Source organism: Panicum hallii, chromosome 9, assembly GCF_002211085.1.
Source record: "Panicum hallii strain FIL2 chromosome 9, PHallii_v3.1, whole genome shotgun sequence".
In the NCBI taxonomy this organism is placed as follows: Eukaryota; Viridiplantae; Streptophyta; class Magnoliopsida; order Poales; family Poaceae; genus Panicum; species Panicum hallii.
Genome location: NC_038050.1, coordinates 3,217,483 through 3,242,798, shown reverse-complemented (window position 1 = coordinate 3,242,798; position 25,316 = coordinate 3,217,483). Strand labels below are relative to the sequence as shown.

Below are 25,316 nucleotides of genomic sequence, written 5' to 3'. Positions count from 1 at the left end.
AAAAAAGGCACAGAGGGTGGCAACAAGCAAGATGCTAATCATATTATTTCAAGCGTTGTCACAAATCAAATAGCTGTACGGTGCCCTGTCCACATTTACACTACAGCAGCTTCGATTACACAGGTCAGTTGATCATGGTTTCACGGCGGTAAGCCGGTGATGCCTCAGAGCTCAGACCCTCGGCCTCACCCTGCGGCCGCTGGTATCGCCACCGTCAGAGAGCTGCGCCCATACACTCTGGCTTTTCCCACCGCTGCTGCATTGCTCCTCGCAACCGGCAACTGTTCGCAGTATCTCTGACTGCAGCGATGGGCAGTTGTCTTTGAGGTAATCGAACCCCTCAGTCCGGATCACAGCTGCAGATACATAAGGGCATCTGGAATGTTATACAGCTCAAATTTATTTGGGCACCACCGAGCAGCAAACGAGGAAAACATGCAAATACGGTACACGAATTACAAAGCAGTAATGTGGAACCCAAAAATGATGCTAATAGTCCTAAAGTTTAAAAAGGAAGAATTATGATGCTCAGTATGACAATGGTCAAAATAGAAGCAAGAAATGACTGAAATCCATATACTATCATGACTGGTAATCCAGCAACCATAACCACCATCAATGGCTCAGTGCCATCTATCGCACTTCACAGCTAAGCAGATAATAAGGCATCATATCAATACCATATGTGCCAATTTTATAGGCATGGGAAAACACTGCGGACATTTGACCTCCATGCGATGCCATTCCTTGGAGCAAACTGGGAATTGTCTGACATCTAAACAAGAGAACACCTAACACGTACTTATTTTATTTATAGAATAAAAAACTAAGCATTGCAGAGCCATTTGTGATTATGTAAAGCTATAAATCACAGATCAAAATTTTATTGAAGATGTCAATCAGGAATATATCTATGTATGATGCATGAAGCCACGAAGGTTGAAAAGATTTTTATGTGAAGTCTTATTACCTGAAAGGTTTTCAGCAGCAAATTTAAGGCAAACAGATTTAAGCTCCATAGCATGGTGCTGGTCAGCCAATGCTAGAGTAGTTGCCACAGAGTTTACAGAAATATGCTTGCACAAGTAAGACTCACACAACAATCTTAGCCTTGGCAACTCATATTTGTCTGCTGCAGCCATTAACTTCCCAGCTAAAGTATCAAAGATAGAGCAGTCAGAGCTTGATGCGGATAACTCATCATCATTAACAAGATTGTCCCTGTACATAAAATGAAGCACAGCCTGCAACAGAGAATATTTGCACAGATGAATACAAAATCCCAAAGTTTGTTCAAAAATGAAATGGGATATGAGACTGTACAAAAATAGAAACATACCTTGAACACTTTAGGATCCATGTCATCAATGACAATCTCTTTGATTTCATTCCTCGTCTCAGCTTCATTCTTTTCTTCATCTGATTCATGATCGAAAAACTCAGACCTAAAAAAGGAAGATCGGGCAGCCAATACCAACTTGTGGGCATGAAACTCCTCTCCTGCTACTCTAAAAATAACATCTACACCTTCCTGAGTGTCCAAAAGCGTTCCAAAATGATAGCCTATGTCAGACTCTGGAACCTCTATCGAGTGTGGTCTAGAATAGTCCATAGTTGATACTACAACACCCACAGTACAGTTTATCTTCAAGCAATCATCTTTAAGAAAATCTGATGTCTCAAGAGCAGTACGCCGAAAGAACCTTTTATAGCCCCTGAAAATTGGAATTGGGATAAAGAAATAAGGGTCTTTTTTGGTAGCAAACTTGTCAAATACAGAAAGTAAAGTCAAACAACCAGACACATTTCATCAACAACTAAACAATCTGGAAGTGGTATATGCATGCATGCTATTCACGAATTGGTTGGGTACAAATGAGCAGCCAAAAAGGGATGATTTAATGTACTTGCAAGGTTGCACCTCATCTGTGAGGGCCAATTGGTCATCATAGTCACCCTTAGGGCTCAATAACTGTGATAGATCACAAGATGAAACCCCAGAAAAGCAACACAAATTGTTCTAGCAGACAGAGGGTGCAGAGAAGTTCCCACTTAATTGATTTTTTTGAGCTCACATGTATGCATATGAGTTATAGACACTCCACTTTAACCAAAAGTACCAGAGAAGACAAACCTTCCCACAATCCATTAACAACTATAGATCTACCACCTTAACCAGAAGACAAACCTCCCCACAATTCATTATCAGATACAGATGCTATAGTTACCTTAACCAAAAGTATCAGAGAAGACAAACCTTCCTATCAATTCATCTGCTCCAAGATATTATTGTACGTTAACTGGTACAAACTAAGCTGATCAACTATAGACATTCTAACTAATGTGGAAACTGAAACTAATTGACACATTTGGAACATTAATCAACAATGCAAAGCATACAGAAACAGGCTAGGTATCTCCAAAATTTCGGTAAGTACATAACTAGAAAACTGGACCAACATTAAGTAGTAAGTACTCCATCATAGCAAATAGAAAGTTAAATTAAATATTCACACTGGACAATACCATAACAAACTTCTTTACAGTTAGATAACCAGGCACGCATAAATACCACTAGCATGGAGCAGAAATAATGGTAGGTCTATAGGAAGCACAGTCCAGATTCTTCATGGGAAAATTTGGCATATTTTTTTTCCTATTATTAAGACAAGAATTCACATGACTAATTTTGGAATAAGTGGATTAAGTATTAGACAGTTCAATGGATTCAGCACTAGTGAATAGTTCTTAACGCAAATAGGGAAACAACTGAATCAGATGGTAATCAACAGTTTAACACATCGCATGTCTCTGTAGGATCACAGTTGTAGCACAACGGAGGAACAAACCCACAGCGCAACTGAATCACATCTAGGTACCAATTCGTCTCGCAGCATTGATTGACAAATTCACGAGTAGCATAAAGGCTGGGGGCAAATACAACACATCATGGAGACTAAGTACAGAAAATAACTCCCCACAACAACCAGCTGCTTTCAAATCAAACTAATTAAGAAAGTATGGGAGTAAGAGCCCCTGTAACCAGTCCAGCCACTCAGTGTAAACCTAAGAGCTGATAACTCAACACAAGGAGGCTTATCCTAGATCATTACCACATGGATCCGCGGTACTTGAGGGTGTATGGCCCCGACTCGAGGGAGCGGTCGAAGTGGGAGTGCACCTTGTGCTTGCCCTTGCCGCTCTGGTCGAGGAGCGTGAGCTCGAAGAGCGCGCGCACGTCGGTGCCCTCGGACGCGAGGGCGATGAAGACGGAGACGTAGGCGGAGTTGTCCTCGGGGTTCTTCCCGTCGGGGTAGAAGTAGATCGCCCACTGGTACCCGCCCACCGTGAAGGTCTCGCTGGCGATGTGCTTCCCGACGCCCATGCCCTTGGCGAGCGAGTACCCCTGGATCACGAACCGATGCGACCCGTTCACCGTCTGCGTCACGGACCGCGAGCTCGTCGGGGACGCCGCCATGTCCCGCGCCCGGTCGCCCGACGCCGCGGCGTGGTGCGGCGGGGAGGCCTCGCCCCCGCCGCCGGGGCCGGCGTCTTCGTCCTCCATGCCGGGGGGTGGGGGAGCGAGAGGCTAGGGTTTGGGGTGGGGAGGCTCCTCGGCGAGGTCGGGAAGGGGACGGGACGGGTGGTGGCGTTCGGGATTGGGGATTTGGTTGGGAGTTGGGTACGCGGTGCTGTATTGTACAGCAGGGTGGAAGAGAGTTGCCAGGTTGGAGGCGTTGCGCTTGCAGGAGGGGGAGGTGTTCGAGAGCAGTTTGGAATGGTCTATCTGTCGTGTGGCCCCACTCGTGTTTCAAATTTGACCATCAAACGCCAGAACTTTACTGTTAAAATTCATGCTGGCCATTTCTAATTTCAGATTAGTTTACAACGATTCAACGTAGTAGTGGAGTAGAGCACACGCGAACAGAACTTGCGAGGCGTGTGGATCAGGGTCGCAGATCTTGACAATTGATTTTCCCCACAAAATTTGTTCACACATCGTATTCAAAATCGCATATAGCATATCCACAGGATGTTTTCGAATTATGGCTTACAGTTAGTGCAAAAACAACTTGCACGAGACGCATCACATATTCACGGATGGGAATGTCATATGCCTTTACAACACTTCTAATACTGACGCTACATTTTGATACAAAATTGAGCTACATCATGGCCTAATTCTATCGGTAAGCACTCTGTATCTCAGAACGAAGTAACAAGCCCTACACCTAGTTCCTCCGCAAGCTCATCCCACAATGGAATGAGAGTCAACACAACAAGAAACACCGAAGCTATCAAGGCTGCCCTCCTCCAGGTTCCAACATCGCTTACGTCGTTCAGGCATGGTTTCTCAGGTGTTCTCTGATACAAATCAGAAGGTTCAGATAAGGTAGTGTGTTACTCATGTATCTGAAACATCTATATGCCCCTTCTTACCTGACATATTAGCACGTATAGGCCCCAAGGAAGAGATAATGGTCCTCCAAGCTGAAAGAAACAAGAAATGGGGAAGGAACGTCAGAATTGAATGTAATACCAACGAGGCGCTCATAAAAGTAAACCATGCTGAAGGGTCAAAAACTAGACAGTACTACTACATATGAAGCTTAGGTCAAGACAGTAAAGCAATAATACCATCTTGCACACTGGAATCCAGATGTGCTAAGAAGGCTACTTAAGCAATACTCCTAGACAGTAGTCTTTCAAAGAAGACTTCCTATACAACACAATATTTGGAGAGAAAAAAAACAGCAGAGTTCAGCAACCATACATATGACTACGCATGTGGCAGATGGATGAAAGAGCTATCAAAGAGGTCAGAAAATACGCTGTCTATGGTTGCAATAGAAATTGTGAGGTGCAAGACTTACCACTCCTAGTCCAAGCAATGAGTACGTTGTGAGGCCAAATCCAAACAAAGCATCCTTGCCAAAAGCCCCCTGTTAGAATATATCAGTGGACTTAGAACACACCATTTGATGAAGCAGCTCAATGTTTTGCTGCTAAATATGGAGTTCTTTAGAAGCCATGGATGGGGGCAAGGAGTTCAATGGAGGCTGCCTACAAAGCTTGAGAATGTACTGCGAAAACTTCATGCACACATCAAATATATTTTCGAGGAACGACGGAATGAGATTTTGGTTGCACAGTTGTGTTCGTGACACTGCAATCCAAATAATACTAGATGCTATCATGACAGATAACACACTATAGAGGAGTTGCACAGGAAAAGGTCTCGCGTCTGCAATACCCTAACCCTAACATAGCAATCATGAGCTTTTGAATACATAAGCAACTAAGAGGTACATAACGTAATTGTGACAGCATACAAGTATAATTAGACATTAGTCCACAGTTGTCCGGTTTTGTTATGGAATTGAAAGCCACATTATTTACTATTTAGAAACTTATCATCACAGGCTGAAGGAAAGCATGTCCAGGAAACAGTGTTAGGCATCTATAGGAAGGCCACCTGACTAGCAGAGTGAGGACCATCTCGTCATCTGGTACAGCGCAGTTCTCAGACTTAATTTAATCAAAACTTGCAGGAATGTTTACCTGTAATGCTCTTCCACCATCAAGACATCCAACAGGAAGCATATTAAATGCAGAAGTAGTTAAACCACACCTAAAAAGTTTGCAACAAGAATAAGAAAAGTAATACTTCTTTGGCCGCAAGAGTTCGAGAGATTAGTGAACTCACCAGCCTGCGATCACAAGAGGATGGATAGAAACCGTAGCAGCATGCATAGCACTGTTAGCAATATAAGTTTGTTAGAAACAAACAATTCCTGTCTGACTTTTGTAGAGACAGAACCAACCAAGTATATTATTTCAAATCACACTATAGATCATGGTCAGGCTAATGTGCTCAGAAATTATACTACAGGAATTGTGATAGAACAAGTGCCACTTGTATCTAAGTTGGTGGAGCATATACATATATTCCACAACAATGGTCTATTAGGACCCCATCACACATAATTATTCATGAGATATGTATAAAGTTGGTGGTTGAATGATTTCCTCTTGAACTAATCTGGTGAGAGAGAGGGAAGGGAAGGGAAGTGGCAAGACTTTCCATGTGTTCTGAAATGGCACCTATAGGTCCCAAATATCAAGAGATTCATGGAAAAGCTGCAGGCATGACAAACAGAACTGGGAAAAAAAACAAAACCTACTGACTAACTTAGATTGAAAATGAATGAGCCCAAAACGTCAAATACCAGATACCTGTATCCAAGCGTTGCTCTGCTAATAAGCCCAAGCAGCAAGGAACCCTGGAATAGCTGGCTAGGTACTTCAACTAAATCACTTGCCCCAACAGGATTTGAAGAGAGTAACAAGCCTACAAAGAACATTGAAAAGGAAAGTGCAGCTCCAGCCACAGGACCAGCCATTGATATGTCAAACATTGTCTTCTTATCCGGCAGAATGGACTTGAACTACAGGAGTAATTAATAATAAAATAAGAAAATATCCAGGGAAAAAATATGCACCACATATCTGTTCAGTGCACACTCAGAAATGTACATAAACTGGAATTCATTGTGCTAAAAAAGATCGATCGCTATCTTGGCAATGGAATTAGAATGTGTACCTCTGGCAAATGATGATAGTATGCATCATTTCATAAAATTAATTTTATTCAATATATAGTCAGATAGAGATACTTTGAGAAGCAGGTATACTATGATATTACGTTTGTAGGCTGTAGGTTTGTGGCTGTTAAATCAGTTAATACAGAAGAAAACATTAAAGAACACTGCCTTGTCAATATATAGACTATCATGGTATGCAACTGATCAATATCTACACATAAGAAGGCAACAGCAGACACATTCAAGTCCTAGAAACTCCAGTTATTTTAGATCCTTTTAGAAATACTAACCTGAGTAATTGCACCAAAAGTTCCGAGCGTGAAGTTCGGAATGAAGAAAGGAATACTCAGCTTCACATTTTTTGGAAATGCTGCCAAAAAGTGTCCAATTTCCTGCATACAGAATGGCGAACCATTAGGTAGGGTTAAATCAATCACCAAAAGAAGAGGTTTCATGAAAAAGCAGTTCTAACACCATGTACATTTTCATAAGATTAAATGATCCTTAGGCCAAAGTTAAATTTTTTCACCCAAAGGTTATCAATTTGATAGTTTGCGTCATATTATCATCTGTAACATCAAGCAACATTGAATCAATTTTGAGCTTTATATAAATAGTTTTGTGCAAGGCTGCTTTCAACATTGGAAGTAGTTGAACAATAATTCTGATAAAGACAATTCACTAATCCAAGACAACTCCAAAAACACTTTTAATGGTAAATTGGGGCACATAAGGTAAATTGAACTGCCTATAAAAAAAAGGTAAATTGAACTGAGCTAAAAGCTAAAACGTAATACACTGTTCACATAACTTCTTTACAGGTTAAAAAAATACTAATAAACAAATAGAAACTAATGAACAAACATATGCTCAACATATTTAGTGCATAAATTACATGAAATATTTGGATAGCCAAGACGCCATAAGCCACGGGCAAAGCTGATTCCACAAATGGGAGTAAAAGCTGCATATCGGGAGGGGGTCCGGTAGCATTTGGATCAGTGAAATATGCAACAATTTCTGGTGGAAGACTGCTAATCTGCACAAAGCTTAAAATGCATAAGCAACTTGAGATTGATGTGTATTAAGATATAGTAACATATAACATATGAAAAGTAAGATAAACACACCTTTGATGCGATTCCTAGCTCAACGCAGGAGAACATAGTGAGAAGGAAAAGTAATAGTGAAATGACGTATTGCCATAGTGTAGTCGGTCCAGGTTCAGAAACTTCCTTCCTAAGCAAACCAAAACTGACACGTGGTCCCCCACGGGGGTCGTCCCCTTCAGAATTGGGTTCCTCCACCATAAAAAGATTGTACTTGTCACCAGTAAGTTCACGTAGTTGTCGTTGAAGTTTTGCAAAGATTTCCTCTCTCTTCCCACGTAGATTCCCAATGAAAAGAACTCCTTCACCAAGATCGCCAAAAGGTTCTTCTTTTGTCAACCAGAATGTTGTGTAGCCAAAGAGCTTTTCCTTGATTGCCTTGACATCAGCTGGGTCAACCTTTTCCGGGCCCAGAAGTTCCAACAGTTTAACTGTATCGATGTTATCAACACTAAACCTCAAGAGTGGTGGCTCGCTTGATACACCAGGAGTCTGATCAAAGTAAAATGTAGCAGAACATGTTTGAGAAAAAGAAGTATCCAGGTGCATAATATTACTATCTATGAATTATAAGGAAAGTGTCATATAAGACAAAACCAAAGAGAAAAAGAATTAACCCAATCATGGTTTTCAAAAAAAAAAGTGGTTTCCATGTCAAGGAAACAAGTTGAAGATTTTTGACAAAATGAATGGTACATCTGAGCTAGAATAGGATTAACTCAAAGGACACATAAAACACTGATACCCATTGAACCTTGCAGCAAACAACACATAAAACACAGGTACTCTTATGGTACAATCAATGTCAGATAGCAGAGCACACTGCCGAGATTCAATGTTTGGGTGCGATTTCATCCACCAACTCGACATGAAGTGCCAGAATAGTTTTCAATAGATATGTACCACAGTATTGTGACATCGGCCACCAAAGCCAGCACATTGTAGTTCCTTCCCACTCAGTTATCCTCAGTTATCCATTGTCACAACTAAACGAACATTCCATATCAAATGAAGACACTAGCTCACTGACACCCAAGGATCCATTAAACTCTTGCAGCATACCAGGGCCCAAACTTCTCTCATGACCAACCCCTCTGCACACCTAACGACTCGTTTGAGTTAACCCAGAGTTACTTTTTCTGGAACGTCACACATTATATGCTAGCACTATTATATTCTCTAAGTTTCTACAAACAGACAGCTAATGAGCCAATAGAACACACACTATACGTTTGAAAATCAACAATGAGCAGATGATAAATGATACTTAGCCCCCGTCTCTAATAGTATAAAATCATTCCATTCCACAAAACTACAAAAGCTCTGGCCAGTAAATTGGCACAGACATACCACTGAGGTCAATACAATGCCAAACCCACACGAAACTCTGCACCAATTAGAAGGCGTCCGACAGCCAGCTAACCCAACGCCCACAGCTACCTCTCTCATTCCATTACCCAATCAAAATGCTTAACACCTCCCACTTTAAAAAAAAATTCAGAAAGCAACCGTCGAGTCTTCCTTCATTGCATTTCAAAAGGTTGATCGCGCGTGCATTGGAAATAGTATGACGAAATGCACCGTAGCACCTTACCCCGGACGACGAGGACGACGAAGAGAAGCTCCCCGACCGGCTCCGCTCGGACCCCAGCTCCTCCGCTGGGGCCGCGGCTGCCGAGGCCTCCTCCTCGCCCCGCTTCTCCCCCTCCTCCCCGCCGCCCCCGTCGGAGGAGAAGCACCGGAGCCGGTCGCACCGCCTCCCGGCCCTCCACCCCACCGCCAGCCTCCATCCCAGGCTCGCGCCTCTCGAGCAGCCTGGAGCGGAGCTGGAGGCGGAGGGCCGGGGCCTGGGGAGGCGGAGGCGGGAGGCGGTTAGGTGAACGAGCGGCGAGCTCGCGAGCGCGGCGGCCATCCCCAGCCTGGCGTGCGGCACCGAGCGGCCCCGCCGGTGCGGTGGTCGGAAGCGGGAGCGGGAGAGGGTGGTGGGGACTTGAGGCCTTGAGTGGAGGATAGGGTGCGCCGTGCGCGATGCGGAGGAGAGCCCGAGAGGTGCTGGATTTGGTTTGGACCGACGTGGCAGCGAGTTTGGCCTTTGGCGGCGACGCTTTCCAGGGTCCAAGTCCAACCCAGAAATATCTCGGTTTCACGCTGGCTGTCTGCCGGCCTGGCCCATGGTTGGGTCGCATTTGAGCAATTGGGCTTTGGTTCTGGTCGGCTGGAGCAAAACCACCGATCCAAAAATTTGAGAGGAAATTGAATTCAGATAAACAAGCATATTCTAGATCGGTGCGTTATATTAAATGGAGAAACACTCAAGATGCCCACTAGCCAGGTAAAAGAAAGAAACGTTCACGACGGGATAGATTCACAGAAAAACGAATCGGATGGAAACCTTTTTATTTTGAACATGTCAAGCGAAGCTGGCACGAATGACGAATCTGATCATGAAGTATCCCACGGCCAGGATTAGAAGCCGAAAGGAAAGAAAGAGATGATGAGTCCGACGCCGTGGCCCAGCTGCGGGCTCCACCCCACCACGTTCCAAATCGCGGAATCGGAGCCCACCAGCAGCCGGCCCATCAGCAATTTACCAACGCGTGGGCCCAGGTAACCTACTTTTCCCGCGTGGCCCACGGGCACCGTCAGCACGCCTCGCGTACGAATAAAGCGGCGTTTGACGGAGCATATCCTGCACTCCGCTTCGTTTCTTCCATGACTGACATCCGGGTCCTACACACGGCGGGGCCTGTGGTCAGAGACGGGGCCCGTGAGCGCCGCGCAGGGCCAGGTCGGCCAGCGGATAGGCACCTCTTCCCAACGGGATGGAGGACCCACATCATCAGTGACTCAGGAGGCGATCCGCGCGTGGGGGTAACGCGAGCTCTCGGGGGAAGGGGACGCAACGTCACGCCGCTCGCGCCCCGCGTCGGGTTATACTGCCTCCTTTTCGCACCCGTCCCCTTCCCACCCGCCTCTCGCTCCGAAGCTTCTCCTCTCGCGTCTACCAGGAGCAGGAGGAGAGCCGGCGCGCGCAGCTCTCGCGGGCTGCGGGGCCGGGGGGCGAGGGATCGGGGCCTGAGCCAAGGGTTTGGGGGGCGGAGATGTCGACGCCGGCGAGGAAGCGGCTGATGCGGGACTTCAAGCGGCTGCAGCAGGACCCGCCCGCCGGCATCAGCGGCGCGCCGCACGACAACAACATCATGCTCTGGAACGCCGTCATATTCGGGTAACCAAGCCGTCTTTTTTCTGTGATTTTCGGTTAACCGGCTTAGGATCTAGTGAGGATGTGCTTCGTTTCGTGGGTTTTTGTGCTAATTGTGGGTGTTCTTGGTGTTTGTCTTTCGGTTCTGCAGGCCGGATGACACGCCATGGGATGGAGGTGAGCCCATCTGATTTAGCTTGCTTCGATCTGTAGTTGCTCATTAGCTAGAGTTTGCACTTTGGTACTTCCCAATTTCGTTACTTGGTGATTGGTTGACTGAAATTCTACCTCATGCCGATATTTATCCGGTAATTGTGCGCTGTTGGTGCCATCTTTCTCGTTTGATTGGCATCTCAAAGTTTAGATGCAACGAAATGCGAATATTCACCCTTGCGAGCTTAAGAGCAAGCTGCCTACCTTGGCGCCCTGCTTCATTTGCATGCTTTCCTGATGTAGGAAGCTTACAGTTGTGTCATCTCTTATGTGCTGTTTACCAAAAATTAAAGAGCTTGTTCTGTCATGCGTCTGTGTTGTTCTTTAATGCTAAGGGCTGTCACAAGCTGGCAAAAGGGAAGGTGTGTCTGATTGGCTTGAAGATTATTTAGTCAACTCTGTATATGTGCATTTTGGCCAATCATTTTGGTACATCTCTGTCCTTCATTATGCAGCGAATAAAAGAACAAGCTTCATATCACTTGGGATTATAACTTGAGGAACTGAACTATTGACTTCCACAGGATCTAATGAGAGCGACTTTAGCCTGCACCCTGCAGCCCTGCACCTATTGCGATGCATTAACAGCCTAGTTGAGTGCTGAGGGTTGATGTTGGACTAGAAAATGGTTGGTTCCGTTTATGAGAATTATTTGATAGCATTTCACAAACAACTTCAGTAAGAAGTAAGATAAACACTTTATCATTGTGCTTGATAAATACATGACAATCCTTTGTCAGGAGTACATTTGTGTTGCAACATAAGTGATACATCCGAGCAGGGGACCCCTCCCCAGCGGAAGTTTCTATGTTGCTCAAAAAGCCATTGGCTGCATAATTACTTAATATTTCTACAACTGGGGTCATGTTAAATAATTAATTTGAGACAACTCGTTATAAACTGTAATTTGTTTCTGTTTGGAACTATGTAAGGGAACATCGGGCAAACATTGAGCTTCAGATGTCCACTCTGTTGCCTGAAAGTCTAAAGCTCTGTTTTTCCTCCGATGTGATTAGGATTATCGATTATAACATCTTTCAACGTGTACCTTGATTTTGGTTTGTTAAGAAGCAAATGACTAAGATCAATCCTTGGGACTTTTTCCATGAGAACATGTTTCGTGTTGTGTCCTTTTTACGAAACGGAACAATCTGGCTGTGTTATGATTTTAATTGTAAGTTCACTAAACATCTGATTATTTTACGCTTGTAGGCACGTTTAAGCTGGCACTGCAATTTACAGAAGATTACCCCAACAAGCCACCAACTGTTCGGTTTGTTTCGAGGATGTTTCACCCAAACAGTATGACTTTATTTATTTATTTTCATCCATATTGTTGTCTTCAGAAATAACAAAATTATCCTCAGGTATTAAAGCCTTAATACATACACAACAAGTGGTTTAATGCCATCATTTGTTTTCCAGTCTATGCGGATGGAAGCATCTGCTTGGACATCCTACAAAACCAGTGGAGCCCTATATATGATGTTGCAGCAATATTGACATCTATTCAGGTATAATTTATTTTCTCTCTCAACCTATCAGAGTCGAAATCTCTCATTTTGTTCTACCACTGTGATGCCTGTTGTGTTCCAGTGATTGATTGTACTACTTGTGATTGCTAGTAGAATGCTCACACGATAGGTACTTAATTCAAACTGTTATCATCTCAATACATCTCTATGGTTTTGGAGCATATCCTACTCTGGTTTCGTCCATGTTTTGTTAGAAGTTTATATTGTTGACCAAACCACCTGTCTAGCTCCACATGGGCAACATGCCACCAATAAGTAGTTAGCAACGGAAATGTTTTCTAATGTTCTATTGTATCATAGAAGTAGAGTCTTGTATCCATCCTGTGTCTGTTATCTGAATTTATATTGGTCCCACTGCTTCCAAAAGTGGTTTTGGGCCATGGGTGATGCCTTACTGAACATATCAAAATGCCATACTTATTTCCATATGTTGTGCTTCCCTTTGCAGTCCCTGCTGTGTGACCCAAACCCAAATTCTCCTGCTAACTCTGAAGCAGCCAGAATGTTCAGCGAGAACAAGCGTGAGTACAACCGCAAAGTTCGTGAGGTTGTGGAACAGAGCTGGACAGCCGACTAAGTTTCTATCCGCTCCACCAGATGGTGCAATAAGCATCTGCATTTCATACTTTGCCGGTCTGTATTATCCGCTTAGGTCTGTATTATCCGCTTAGCCGTTAAAAATCCTCGGCGGTTGTTGTGTCCTTGTGGTTCCAGTCCCTTGTTGTACTGCTGCCTGCTGCTTTTCCTGATGTAGTGGTGAACGGTCTCATGAACTCGGGTATTGATGCATATGCAAAAGCTATAGGTAAGCCATTTTGTTGCTAGGTTTGCAGAAGCCTCACACGTCTCTGACGCTGCACGCTCACGAGTTTCTCCTGAGAAAGCTGTTCATCCTGTTCTTATGATGAATTATAAATGGTAGCTCTAGCAGCAGTTACACAATGATCAGTTTGATAAATTATAAATGGTAGCTATAGCAGCAGTTACACAATGATCAGCGAAATTGAGAACGCACAAGGCAATGCCTGCTACATCATTAATAAGAGAACTCTCCCCAGCGGCAGGTATAATCATTATTTTTCTCCCATATAGAGAGCTCTCAACAAAAGGTTCCTCATTGTTTTTATTCTAAATAGCAAAACAATAAAGAAAGAGAAAGATTTATACACTGACAAAACAAAAACAATGAACATTTGTGGTTTGTGCACCGTGGGTTGTTTTGAGGTGGGCACATCCTGGTGTGGTGGCCTGGTGGGCGTTTCAGCATTTCATCAGCTGCAGTTGCTGTAAGCTGGCTCAACGTTACCATCTTTAGATCCAGCCTGCAGCAGTCTCATGTCGCTTCACAACTAGAGCCAGGATGATCATGATTCAGGGACTCGTGAGAGCTTTACTGAAGAAGCACCCTGATCATCTGCTCAAGTTCAGCCGAGATGACCTGGTGACCCTGGATGATGACGACACTGGGCTCCCGCCGCTGCTGCTCCACGCTTCCACCTCCCAGTCGTCCTGCACCTGGGCGGCGAACTGCAGGTTCCAGAGCACGTCTTCCACTGAAGGCCGCTGCGCTGGCTCCTTGGCCAGGCACCTCTGGCAGATCTCCATTACCGTCCTCAGCGACTCGTCTGAGCACCCCTTGCTCACCGTCGGGTCCGCGAAGCTCCTCCTCCTGACCCGGTCCTCGTCGGCGATCGCCCAGGCAAGCTGAAGCACATTGAGGTTCATTCAGGTGATCACAAGTTAGCATTGTCAGAAAAGGGATAAGTGATGACACACACCAGTTCTTTCAGTATATCCACCTCATACATGGATGTGATGGTCTTTCCGGACACAACCTCAAGTAGGATCACCCCAAAATCGAAGATGTCGGTCTTATCGCTGTACATCGGACTGCAAAAAGAAAATGATGTTGTGATTTGCCACATTGTTTGAAACTGCTGGGTGACAGGGTAAGATGCCATTCTGCTTAAGTACCTATCAGTTTGGAACTTTTTTCCAGCTCCTCCCTGCTTGGATTGACAAGAAGACAAAGCAATAATGGCACTTGTTAGTCAGTATCAGACACCCAATAAGTTGCTAGAAGTAGCTTGATGTCAAAGCGTTTCGCTTGTCTACCTCAGATTTCATGGCCTCTGCTAGGATTGGTATATTGTAGCTGCCGATTTTGGCAACATGATTCTGATCTAGAAGAATATTGGTGATCCTCAGATCATTTCCAACTATACCAGGTATGATCCCTCCGTGCAAGAACTGGATACCCTTGGCGATACCAATGGCAGCTGATATCCTTTGTGACCATGTAAGCTTGCATCCTTCAGTTCCTTCTGGTGAAATTCAGTTCAGAAAGCAACACCATTCAGTGCCTGCATTGTCAGAGTAAATGAAACCAATGCAAGAGGGGGAAAAACTCACGTGAGATCCTGCTCCTAAGGTTCCCGTTTTGCACGTACTCGAACACAATGTACAGCTGGGTCACAGTGGAATCATCAAGATCATACTCAAAGCAGTGTCCTAGAGCGCTGACCAAGTTTTGATGCCTGAGCCTAGAGATGGTATCAATGTGACGGTTTAAGCTTTGGGTAGTCTGGCTCCTCTTGATCTTCAGGGTCCTGATCGTCACTGGGGTGCCATTGCCTAACCTTCCCCGGTACATCTGAAAGTAAAGCAAGATGCATTTATACAAATGTGCTTCCATATGGTATTCCAAATGAAAACATGATGATCACGTTTTCACGAGCTGATAATCATAAATGGAACAGGAGACAGTAAACTGCATACATCAGATCAGTGGCAGAGCCAGGGGGTGGCCAGCAGGGGCCGTGGCCCCCCCTAACCAGCTGCCAAATTTTTTTTCACCTTTCAATCCCCTTCTACGTATTTATTCTGCGCTATGATTTAATAGCTCCATTGTCCACTTCTTGTTTCTAATCCCACATAGCCGTTCTGATCCTGAGCTTGCAACCTTGCTTCACACTAAACAAACACTACAGTATGTGGAGCTCTCATTGAGATCCTGATACTAAGGCTAGGCATCCATAAACATTTGTTCATGTAGTTTCCTCAATTATATGAGCCATGGAAAAATAGTTTGCATACTTTCAGGTGCTCATTGCATACATAAGAAGTGAAAAAATTACTATGTAATAGATTCTTAGGCGTGTTATTTTCAATAAGAAGTTTTTCTTGTTTGCCCCCCCACCCCCATGTCTAATTCCTGGCTCCGCCACTGCATCAGATGTTCCGGTTCTTAGCTGATAGTGAACTGAGCAACACATCATACCTCACCAAGAGAGTCTTGTCCCAGTAGGTAAGAGTTTTCAAAGTTGTTAGTTGCGGCTTCAAGCTCCACCAAAGAAAACGATCTGTATGATGGGATCCCCAGAGCTCCCAGCTTCACTGTCTGCGATATGTATCCTTTTTATTTCAAATCCCCAGAGGAAAAATGAAGTTAGCGATTTCAACATCAGAGTGAAATGTTAAAGAAGAAATTTTATGCGGAAGAGCTTGAGATCATACGTGCATCAGCGAGCAGCTTGGAAGGGTAGCCAGTCGAAGAACTTTCTTCCTCTGAAGTTGCCAGAGTCCTTGCCTTTGAACCTTTCATGGCTGCCTTCCTCACGCGGAGGAAGACAATGAAACCGACAACTGAAACGGCGACAAGGACCGCCATCACAATGCCGGCGACGACGCCTGCCTGCCTGGCAATGTTCTTCTTCTCCTTGCCGGGCACTATGCCCACGGCCAAGGCTTGGTTCTGACAGAACGGTGGGGGGCGTTGTGAACCATCACTGTCGTCCAAGCAGTTGGTCGAGGCGAGCACCACCATGTCCGGCTTCCTGTCCGGTGATCTCAAGCAAGTTGGCACGCTTCCCATGAGGCGATTCAACGACAGGTCGACGAACTGGAGATTGTCGCCGCACGGCGTCTTGTCGGACAGCGTGCCGGTGAACCTGTTCCCGGCGATGCTGAGGTACCGAATGGCCGGCAGGGACAGCAGCGCCGGCGTGAACGGACCAACGAACCGGTTCCAGGACACGTCCAGCCTCTCCAGCAGGTAGAACGAGCCCAGCGCTTCCGGGAGGCCACCGCCGAACCTGTTCCGGCTCAGCACCACGGTGACCACCTTCCTCCCGAGCTTGGGGAATGCCGGTCCGAGCGAATTGCCGCCGACGTCGATCACCTGGAGGTTTGTCAGGCGGCTCATGTCCGGCAGGTTCCCGGACAGGTTGTTCGACGCGAGGACGAGCGACCTCAGCGACGGCATGCTCCCGATGGACTCCGGCACGGCGCCTTGGAACGTGTTGTTCCGCAGGCTCAGCACGGCCAGCGACGGCAGCGTGCCGATCCACGCCGGCAGCTCGCCGCCCAGTAAGTTGTCATCGAGGACCAGCGTCTGGAGGCCGACGAGCCGCGACATGCCCCTCGGAATGTCGCCGTAGAGGAAGTTTCCGCTGACATTGACGATCTCCAGCGCGGCCAGCCGGCCGAGCTTCCCTGGCAGGGGCCCCCAGAGGCCGATGCTGGACAGCGTGAGCACCTTGAGGTCGGGGAGCCTGGACAGCGTCGTCACCAGTGCGCCGACGGAGAAGTTCCTGGGTAGGGGCGGGGAGCCCGCGGCGCCGGCGATGTGGAGCTGCGTCACGGTGTCCCCGTAGCACAAGACGGCGGCCGAGCCCGTAGGGCCCATGAAGCCGCCGGCGCCGCCGCAGAAGTCGGTGCTCTGGCGCCAGTGGCTGAGCATCGGAGGGTCGTTCAGGAGCTGCTGGATCTTGATCAGAGTCCATACCTGCGAAGGCTGGAGCTGTGTGGTCTCCGGGAGCAACGCAAGAAACACCGAGAAGAAGATAAGCATGAGATGGCCCGGCCTCGCCATTGGAGACGATTCCACGACACTGTGCGGTTAGTGCTTCACTCTGCTCTTTGCCTAATCGTGGATCGGTTTCTCCTTCTGACCAAGAACAGTAACAGCATCAGTAGAATGAATAGCCAAATATGGGTAAATAGGTGGAGAAAACATCATCAGGAAGCAAAACTAACGAGCTCATCTCCCCCTTGATCAGCAGCAGTAGAGATGTGGCACCAAAGTTCAGACTTCAGAGGTTTAAAGGTAAGGATGCAAAGAAAAAGAAAGGTTGAGCAAAGCTGCTTGGAAGTCGAGACAGCTATCGGACACCAGAAAACTGTGAGCAGAGTGGACTCCAAATTTCTTAAGGAGGACCTGGGCACCTGGCTGGCAAGTAAATTAGCACTAGCAGCTCCTACCATGCCTGGCCAACAAAGCACTGAAAGAGAAACCAGTGAACCCTGCCGCTACCCGTTGCTGGAATCCCACAGAACACTCGCTACCACATGGCGCCGAGATTACTAGCACTTCACAAGAAACGCGTGAGCGAACTGAATATCACCTTGCAGTCGCCGAAGCAGCAATGAAGGGACCCGAAAAATCTTCTTCAGAGCTCAGATCAATGGTGACAGAGCTCAGATCAATGGTGAAGGCATAGGCATCAGAACAGCGGATGGATAAAACAGCAGGAGCTTCGTGTTCCTTGCGGTCTATGGCCGCTTGCCGGTGTTCTGTGGTGTTGCACCGCTCGGAGCTCACTCAAGGAGTGTCACCTAATACTAGTAGTAGTGCTGCAGCGTTGTGCGTCACGGGGCTGGCAGAGGACAGAGGCGCCTGGAGTCTGGAGCAACGGACAGGTGGTGTCTCCAAAGGCTGAGCTGGACATGGGGGGAGCAGAGCAGGCAACGGACAAGGGTCCAGTAGTGTAGTGCTAGTGCTTTCTCTCTCACAGACACACACAGAGATACACTATCACTCTCTTTATATTGGCAAATAAAACGAAATAAAAAAGTCCAATCAGATGGTGTGATGCTTCACTGCTTTCTTGGGATTAGATTCGACTTCTTTCTTTTAATCTGTCCTTGTTCATTTGTTCAATTATAGGCAGTAGGATACTGTTCTGCTTTGGTATGGTTCCAAGTATACATGTTCTTTTTTCTAGTGAACTTTTGTGAAGGCTGAACATTGTAGAGTTAGTCTGGCAGGCTTTTCACTTTGACAGGTGATGTTCGCCTGTTTGGCTTTGCCATGCTCAGGATTACAATGATCTACTACCCGTTAAACAAAAAAAAATCTATAGATTCCATGCAATGATCAGTCTCACAAACGTCTTCCTTTTTACTGATTAGCCACTACTCCTGAAGAACAGTACCACTAGCACCAGATGTTACGACCGACAAGGTGCTATTATTGCACGGTAAGCCACCATGCTTTCCTCAGCCATATCATGAGCACCCCTTTATTTTTCCGTCTTTTCTTCGATTTCCTCGGCACTTCTACCCCAGGAGCTGCCGACCTGAGCCTGCTGCCTGCTTTGCCTAAAGCGACGAGGGATCTTGGGCAAGACCAACCAAAAGCGTCGCCCGCATTCATGTCCTGCGAGGATGCAGGGGAGGAGGGTCCCCCTGAACACACACACACACACTGCACACGGTAATCTGCAGCTGCACTGAAAACATTTCAGCCGTGGAAAACTGCATTGCGCTTTGAATCCCTGATGTCTGTGAGATTTTTGTGAAGGTGAACTGAATCCCTTGCGAAATGAATGCTTGCCATGGCATCATCCAACGAACTTGGCCAGGCTAGAGGTAGAAGATGGCCTGCTTGGTTGGACAGCACAAAAAACTCTTTCCTCGTCAGAGAGGATGCCAGATCATGGTGGGCAGGTGTTCTCGGAACTGAACAAACTGGTTATGGGTTATGTACCCGGTAAGTTCCGTCAGCTTCGTAGCGGAACTGCGTGGTCCTTGCTGTGGAGCAACGTGGTGATGCGCATGTGCCCGTGTTTAATCTATACACGACAAATCCGAGTGAAAAATAGTAGGCATTTACCAACACTTGTCGACATGAAAAGACGTATATCCTACAAGAACCATGTTGTACCATTTACTCTCTCGTTCAGAACAAAATTCGTTCAGAACCATGCTAACTATTCTCCTAGAACAAGAAAAGAAAAGGAAATGCCAGCCAAATTGTCAAATTGACTATCATTTGCATAGAAACCAGAGACTGCCCTTTTCACCATTTTAGGAGCATCAAAAGCATACGGCATGACCTACAACTACAGAAAAAGAAGAGAAAGCACCAGTGCATCACCATGTACCTTCTCATAAACCAAACAAGTGTTTCCGTGTTGAAACAGTCATTTACACCAAATCAAGGAAAATTCGATCCAAAAAAAAATGGCCTACACCATCAGAGTTTGCGATGCACGCAAGCAAGAGAGCCGAGCCTGTTCACCCATGTGTGGGTGAGTGAGTGAGAGACTGACGACTCGAAGAGTGAGTGCTGGCTTGTCGAGGCGCACGTGACCGACCGGGCGAGTCCATCGCCATCGATCGGGCACACGTACTCGCACGTACCACGAGCGCCATTACTGACGCCGGTGTCAGGTCCGGTTGGTGGCGATCCGCCTGGCGCCATTACTACGCCGGTGATGGGCCCCGGAGGCCAGCAGGCCGGCCGGCCGGCCGTGAGCTTTCGTAGCATCCAAGGATCAGAAGTGGATCACCCCGCGACGCCGGGGCGCCCGCGGCCGCGAACGCCATGGCCGTCCTGGCACGGCGTTCCCGGGAGCACGGAGTAAATCCCGCCGCAACCGCCCTCGTACGCCCGCCCCGACACGGCCATCAAGGGCGGCACGGCCTCCAGATCCGACTCCGGCGAGGTGGCCGGCACGCCGTCGCCCGATGGCCGCGTGTTGCGCTCCCAGATCGCAGCCCTTGAACGATCACATGGCGTGATCGTAGGCTAAGGACCAGGGCCTGGGCGACTGATTGCCTGGTTTGGGTTTTACTGCCGTCGTACGAAGACGTTGGCGAATTCAGAGCTCCAGGACACGATACAATGCTCCAGGTACGGGCCAGTTCGCATTGTGCAACAGGGTTTCAGTAGCAGGCTAGCAGCTATACACATCAAACATGGAGTGTAGAAGAAGGTACTGCACTGACGAAAACAATGGAAAGGTTTGTGAGTTCTAAGAACAAAGGGAACGCCAGAGGTAACATTTGGGCAAATCTGGTGCTTGTTGCATCAGTGTAAGGCCTTCTGGTACCATGCAAACACTTGAGCCACCTTGCTGCTTGTGGTCCAGTGTGGAAACTCCATATGTCGATAACGATGAGTGCCCAGATGAAAGGAGGAATGGATCGCTGAAACTTCAAGCACTAAAGGCTGTAGTTTTGCCTTTATCATGATGGCCTCATCAACTTTGGATCACAAGTTCAAAAACTAAGGGCCACTTCAAACTTTCGGTCCGGCATAGCAAACCTTTGTACAGTCACCTACATTTTATGGAGACGAATGTAGTTAGTAATAAGTAGTAGTACGAAAGTGACCTCAAAAGGAGGAAAGCATAATTCTTCATACATAATAACAGAAGCCCGGTAACAAGTTCAAAGCAAGCACATTGTAAGAAGCTGATGCTATTTAACAAAAGTTGCATCTAAACTACAACCAGGGTGCCTGAGGTTAAGCATTACAGGCTTTAAGCACATGATGATGGAAAAGAGGCAATTTGATGTAGATGTACCCTGAGACACAACATCCCAATAGAACAAAGGGTCAAGCGAAAAAAGGCATCTAATTGATCAGTTCAATAGGTATGATGCTGCATAGGCGCAAATACAGGCACTGCTTTAAGCTTATACGCAGATCAGTTCAACAAAATGATCTAGGTAGCATTAATAGAAGGCAAGATATCATGTGGTGAAATTTGGCATCTATGCCCTCAGACCATGCTCAGATCGCTTGAATAGTTCTTTTAGTATTAAGTAACATGATTACTTTAAAACAAAATGTGTGAAGCCACTTATCATTTAAAAGAGACTTTAAATACTTCAATCTTCATGAAGTAAGTCATCAGAATATGTTTTGTTTATTTCACCTATCATGATTATTTGCATGATTGCCTGTCCTTGTCAAACAAAGACTAAGAGGAAAATAAATGATAAGAAATCTAAACTGTAAAAAAATTAATGTTTATGATAACTTACAAGTCATAAGCTAACACTAAGCTCAGACAAATAAGTTAGTCACAATTATTTTCGGTTGCGTGCTGGAAAATGTGCAATTTTCTACACACTATTTCGAAAGGGCAACCGATGAAGAGCAGCCCTGAATCCAACAAGTGTATGGGGCCAATAACTCTATAATTTATGGCAAACAACCAGAACAGGCAAAAGATGGGCATGACAGAATGGCAAAGAACTTTTATCAGAAAATAAGACATAATATTGCATCAACAGCAATTTCTTTACAGGCTAAAAACTACTTCTAACTGCTGATGCAAGTCATTTAACCAATAAACTAGGGTACTAACTCCCATCTAAGAATAGTTGCAGAGTAAAGCAGATAGGTGCCCATCCCACATCTCAGGCCTACACTAATCTTGACAGCTCAGAATGAGCGTGGTGATTGCAAGTATCCGGTGAAGCAATCACAAGGCACAGCAAACAGTGTGAATGATTTAATGCGGCTTAGGGTGACTAGTCTAATTTTATGAACAGTGTGCAATGCCATATGAGCAAATCACAAAGATTTAAAACACACGCAAGAGGACAGAATAACTTCCAGCAGAAAGCCTCAGTAGGTGGTATAAAACATGACTCCCCAAGACCATTTCCTTGTATCTGAGGCATATTAACTGCTGTGAAGAATGTATCTGCCGTGTGAGCTAGTTTTTTTTTTCAGAGGGAAGGCCGCAGAGGGGCCTCCCGGTGCCAGCGCCGGGGCTCGAACCTGGATCGCCGGCTTGGGGGCTGGCTCAAGGAACCTCCCGTGTGAGCTAGTTAGCGAATGAGAAAGTGGCACTCATATTTCAGTCCTTCTGTGAAAAGTAGGAATGTTGTATTGATGCATTCCAATATTAATGAAAGGCAATCCAGTTCCCAGAAAAGTCGCACTAAACCATACATTAACAAGGCAAACCATTTCAGATCAGATGATAGTTGGTCAGATATGCATTAAGTGCAGAATTTCAGATATACATTAAGTGCAAGCAGTGCATCATCAATATCACAAGGACAACCATAATTCAACTTAAATTTATGACCGAATTTCAATAGAATTTCTCACCGAACTCTACTAAACGAGACTAGATGGCCTATAACCTTGCAGTTGCAGGGGATATTACTGCTTGGTTTCCACTAATAAAATGCATTGTAGGGATGGCATCTGTTGACAGTTGTATACACTATAGACCATCCAATAGCTCCAGCAGAAACAGAGCTCCTGAAATCTCACCTGATTACCGAAGCGGGTTCTACAAGTTGCTGTGGGCCGGGCTGCGGTGGCACCGTGGCGGCATCCCGGACCACGGCCAAGGTGACGGCGGCGCTATACTAGCTTCGGAGAGTGCATCGGCGTCGTACTTGTACGGTGAAGCCATCGAGCCATTCGGGTCGACATCACCGCCGACAAGCTCGCGCCGGCGGAGGGAACGGCGGGGTGAGCTCCACGGTCGTGTCGGAGTAGGGTTTCCGAGGGGATCGAGTTTGGAGAGGAGAGCCCAGTGGAGCTGCTTCTTAGCGTGGTGGGCCCATTGGAGCACACCTGGGAGATGGGCCGTATATTGTGGCCTTGTGTCGATCATCGTCTTTGGAATACAAGTTAGCGCCGTTTGGATCCCCGGGGTAAATTTTAGTTCCCATTGGATGTTGGATATCGATTAGAAGTATTGAATATAAATTAATTATAAAATCAATTGTATAAATGGAGGCTAAATCGCGAGACGAATCCATTAAGCTTAATTAGTCTATGATTTGATAATTGTGCTACATAAAACATGTGCTAATGATGGACTAATTGTCTCAATAGATTCGTCTCTTGAATTAGTCTTCATTTATACAATTAGTTTTATAGTTAGTTCATATTTAGTCCTCTAATTAGCGTTCAAATATTCGATGTGATCCGAACTAAAAAATATAATCCATGATCCAAACAACCTTTGACTGGTTGCAGGGTTGCAGCCTATATGCACAGCAGCAACATGGTGTCTGTTCAGTTTTTCACCTTTCCGTTTCATTTCCAAAAAAAACATTGCCCTTTCTGTTTTGAACGTTTCATCTCTTTTGACGTGCAATGTTTCAAAAACCAGGCCTAGATTCGGAAGTATCAAATTTTGAACCTTAGCATGTTGTTCGCATGCCATGATGTTCTTCGTTTAGGGGGAGTGGAATTTGTGGGTGAAGACTGTCAGTTAGTGGCAATAGAACAGGATGGACACTTGGACATGCCTTGCGTGGCCAGCCGACTGCTGGTGATCGTTGGGTCTGAACGATTCAGGGTTTGGCAGATTTTTTACTTGCGATTGCAGGCATTGTCATGCGTTTCAACCTGAACAACTTGAGTGCTGTTCCGTGCAAAGGCTGGGCAACGCATGTGCTTAGCCTTTCTTACTGTTCAATCCACTCAAAAGTTTTTCAAGAGAGAGGTTAGGAAAATTAAACTTTGGGATTATCTCCTGACAGGAGCAATCACCAGCCGCCACCAATGGGAATCCTCCACACGGACAACCCATCACCATCAGAACAGGAACTGACAAGTGAGCATTAGTTAAAAAAATGAGAGAGGAGATGGTCAACGATGGCCAGAGATTAATTTCTTGTAGCATTAGAATGTTTCTACCACTGACTCCCAATCCGATTCAGTCACTGAGCAAGTTTCTAATGCTCTGCAGATCACTGACACTAGTATATTACATACATAGCCTAACTAGCTCGTTGCAGCTCCCAATGCGAAATGGAAATGAAAAGCAGCAGCGACAGGCATCATCGGCAACACCTTGCCCTGCAGACGAAAATGGGAAGGAAAAGAATTTGTCAGCTGCTGTTCGATCAGAGACGGAGAACAGCAGAGAAGGGATTTTGGTAGCTACTGTTCGATCAGATAAAGAACACGATCGACTATTACCGCCAGCAATCGGCAGCGTTTGATCAACAAGGCAGCATCGAGGAACCGGATAGCAGACTCGATCGGATGAAGGGACGCACGCACCTAAGAAGACGAGGAGGAAGTGGCGGCGGAGCGATCGGGCTCGGCCTCGGGGTCCGCGTGGGGTGGCGGCGGGGACGCCGTCGGCTGCGCGCGGATCTCGTGGATCCGGCCGCGCGCCTCCTCGACGAGCCGGCGGCGCTTGCCGTAGGTCTGCTCTAGCCGGCGCTGCAGCTCGGCGGCGCGCGCCCGCGCCCGCTCCAGCTCCGCCAGCGCCTCCGCGAGCCGTGCCCGCGCCGCCGCCAGCTGCGCGTCCGCCGCCGCCTCCCTCCGCCGCAGCTCCCAGCCCGCCGCCCACGCCGGCCGCCGCCCCTCGCACATCCCCCCTCCGCCGGCCGGCGCCCGGTCGCGTCGCACGCCTCGCCGCTCGGTGCGGCGCGTGGGCTCTTCGGTTCCAAAGGGGTAGGTGGCTGTGGGTTGGTGGTGTGGGTGGATCCGGCCCTCTCTCTTATGATCGACGGCGCCCTGCCTCCCCAGCTCGCTCCGCTGCTTTTCCTTCCTCCGATTGATCGCGACGACTCGCCGCTCACGCCATCGCGCCGTGCAAATCATCATGGGCTGCGACTCCCAGTTTCTTGTCTAGACGTCTAGTACCAG

The 25,316-nt window shown here is 46.6% G+C and overlaps 5 protein-coding genes and 1 long non-coding RNA gene across 11 annotated transcripts; 1 reads left to right on the top strand and 5 right to left on the bottom strand.

Annotated features, from left to right (window-relative positions):
• Nucleotides 1–17: 17 nt before the first annotated feature.
• On the bottom strand, nt 18–3,745 carry LOC112877283 (BTB/POZ and MATH domain-containing protein 5-like). Of its 2 annotated transcripts, none has more exons than XM_025941529.1 (4): nt 3,114–3,734; nt 1,340–1,715; nt 971–1,244; nt 18–356 (listed from the first exon to the last, which is right to left on the bottom strand). In XM_025941529.1, exons 1-4 carry the CDS (start codon nt 3,563–3,565, stop codon nt 172–174), a joined length of 1,287 nt encoding a protein of 428 aa, XP_025797314.1. In that variant the 5' UTR covers nt 3,566–3,734; the 3' UTR covers nt 18–171. The 2 variants fall into 2 exon arrangements, with proteins under 2 accessions (XP_025797314.1, XP_025797315.1); XM_025941530.1 differs by having other exon boundaries at nt 213–376; nt 3,114–3,745.
• A 228-nt stretch (nt 3,746–3,973) lies between these two features.
• Nucleotides 3,974–9,754, bottom strand: LOC112877282 (probable zinc metalloprotease EGY1, chloroplastic). Its single transcript, XM_025941528.1, has 10 exons — nt 9,309–9,754; nt 7,736–8,206; nt 7,501–7,644; nt 6,896–6,997; nt 6,238–6,449; nt 5,708–5,758; nt 5,563–5,632; nt 4,875–4,943; nt 4,441–4,491; nt 3,974–4,365 (listed from the first exon to the last, which is right to left on the bottom strand). The coding sequence occupies exons 1-10, from the start codon at nt 9,624–9,626 to the stop codon at nt 4,207–4,209; spliced, it is 1,647 nt and encodes a 548-aa protein (XP_025797313.1). The 5' UTR covers nt 9,627–9,754; the 3' UTR covers nt 3,974–4,206.
• Nucleotides 9,755–10,647: 893 nt separating this feature from the next.
• On the top strand, nt 10,648–13,503 carry LOC112875017 (ubiquitin-conjugating enzyme E2 2-like). The gene is made up of 5 exons (XM_025938686.1): nt 10,648–10,940; nt 11,068–11,093; nt 12,342–12,431; nt 12,555–12,643; nt 13,113–13,503. Exons 1-5 carry the CDS (start codon nt 10,816–10,818, stop codon nt 13,239–13,241), a joined length of 459 nt encoding a protein of 152 aa, XP_025794471.1. The 5' UTR covers nt 10,648–10,815; the 3' UTR covers nt 13,242–13,503.
• Nucleotides 13,504–14,074: 571 nt separating this feature from the next.
• Nucleotides 14,075–18,537, bottom strand: LOC112875016 (probable inactive leucine-rich repeat receptor-like protein kinase At3g03770). Of its 4 annotated transcripts, none has more exons than XM_025938682.1 (8): nt 18,070–18,537; nt 16,181–17,612; nt 15,945–16,078; nt 15,077–15,317; nt 14,780–14,988; nt 14,639–14,673; nt 14,443–14,554; nt 14,075–14,368 (listed from the first exon to the last, which is right to left on the bottom strand). In XM_025938682.1, exons 2-8 carry the CDS (start codon nt 17,535–17,537, stop codon nt 14,075–14,077), a joined length of 2,382 nt encoding a protein of 793 aa, XP_025794467.1. In that variant the 5' UTR covers nt 17,538–17,612; nt 18,070–18,537. The 4 variants fall into 4 exon arrangements, with proteins under 4 accessions (XP_025794467.1, XP_025794469.1, XP_025794470.1 ...); XM_025938684.1 differs by having other exon boundaries at nt 16,181–17,609; XM_025938685.1 differs by lacking the exon at nt 18,070–18,537 and adding an exon at nt 17,702–17,938.
• Nucleotides 18,538–20,549: 2,012 nt separating this feature from the next.
• Nucleotides 20,550–23,254, bottom strand: LOC112876573. Its single transcript, XR_003225338.1, has 2 exons — nt 22,971–23,254; nt 20,550–21,010 (listed from the first exon to the last, which is right to left on the bottom strand). It is a non-coding gene; the product is annotated as an uncharacterized LOC112876573 (long non-coding RNA).
• Nucleotides 23,255–24,253: 999 nt separating this feature from the next.
• LOC112876928 lies at nt 24,254–25,316 on the bottom strand. Of its 2 annotated transcripts, none has more exons than XR_003225396.1 (2): nt 24,639–25,316; nt 24,254–24,515 (listed from the first exon to the last, which is right to left on the bottom strand). XR_003225396.1 is itself a non-coding variant. In XM_025941108.1 (2 exons), exon 1 carries the CDS (start codon nt 25,272–25,274, stop codon nt 24,723–24,725), a length of 552 nt encoding a protein of 183 aa, XP_025796893.1. In that variant the 5' UTR covers nt 25,275–25,313; the 3' UTR covers nt 24,278–24,515. The 2 variants fall into 2 exon arrangements, 1 of the variants encoding a protein (XP_025796893.1); XM_025941108.1 differs by having other exon boundaries at nt 24,278–24,515; nt 24,723–25,313.

What these genes read in the sequence shown, in the direction of transcription:
- LOC112875017 (XM_025938686.1), top strand. Translation starts at nt 10,816, where the DNA reads ATGTCGACGCCGGCGAGGAAGCGGCTGATGCGGGACTTCAAGCGGCTG. An exon ending in TGACACGCCATGGGATGGAG is followed by an intron (nt 11,094 to 12,341) that starts GTGAGCCCATCT and finishes TTACGCTTGTAG; the next exon opens with GCACGTTTAAGCTGGCACTG. An exon ending in CAATATTGACATCTATTCAG is followed by an intron (nt 12,644 to 13,112) that starts GTATAATTTATT and finishes TTCCCTTTGCAG; the next exon opens with TCCCTGCTGTGTGACCCAAA.
- LOC112875016 (XM_025938682.1), bottom strand. Translation starts at nt 17,537, where the DNA reads ATGGCGAGGCCGGGCCATCTCATGCTTATCTTCTTCTCGGTGTTTCTT. An exon ending in CAGAGGCCATGAAATCTGAG is followed by an intron (nt 14,674 to 14,779) that starts GTAGACAAGCGA and finishes TGTCAATCCAAG; the next exon opens with CAGGGAGGAGCTGGAAAAAA. An exon ending in AAAAAGTTCCAAACTGATAG is followed by an intron (nt 14,555 to 14,638) that starts GTACTTAAGCAG and finishes TTCTTTTTGCAG; the next exon opens with TCCGATGTACAGCGATAAGA.
- LOC112877283 (XM_025941529.1), bottom strand. Translation starts at nt 3,565, where the DNA reads ATGGAGGACGAAGACGCCGGCCCCGGCGGCGGGGGCGAGGCCTCCCCG. An exon ending in TGGATCCTAAAGTGTTCAAG is followed by an intron (nt 1,245 to 1,339) that starts GTATGTTTCTAT and finishes TCTCTGTTGCAG; the next exon opens with GCTGTGCTTCATTTTATGTA. An exon ending in TGCTGCTGAAAACCTTTCAG is followed by an intron (nt 357 to 970) that starts GTAATAAGACTT and finishes ATGTATCTGCAG; the next exon opens with CTGTGATCCGGACTGAGGGG.
- LOC112877282 (XM_025941528.1), bottom strand. Translation starts at nt 9,626, where the DNA reads ATGGCCGCCGCGCTCGCGAGCTCGCCGCTCGTTCACCTAACCGCCTCC. An exon ending in ATGGTGGAAGAGCATTACAG is followed by an intron (nt 4,944 to 5,562) that starts GTAAACATTCCT and finishes ATATTCTAACAG; the next exon opens with GGGGCTTTTGGCAAGGATGC. An exon ending in TATACGTGCTAATATGTCAG is followed by an intron (nt 4,366 to 4,440) that starts GTAAGAAGGGGC and finishes GATTTGTATCAG; the next exon opens with AGAACACCTGAGAAACCATG.
- LOC112876928 (XM_025941108.1), bottom strand. Translation starts at nt 25,274, where the DNA reads ATGATGATTTGCACGGCGCGATGGCGTGAGCGGCGAGTCGTCGCGATC.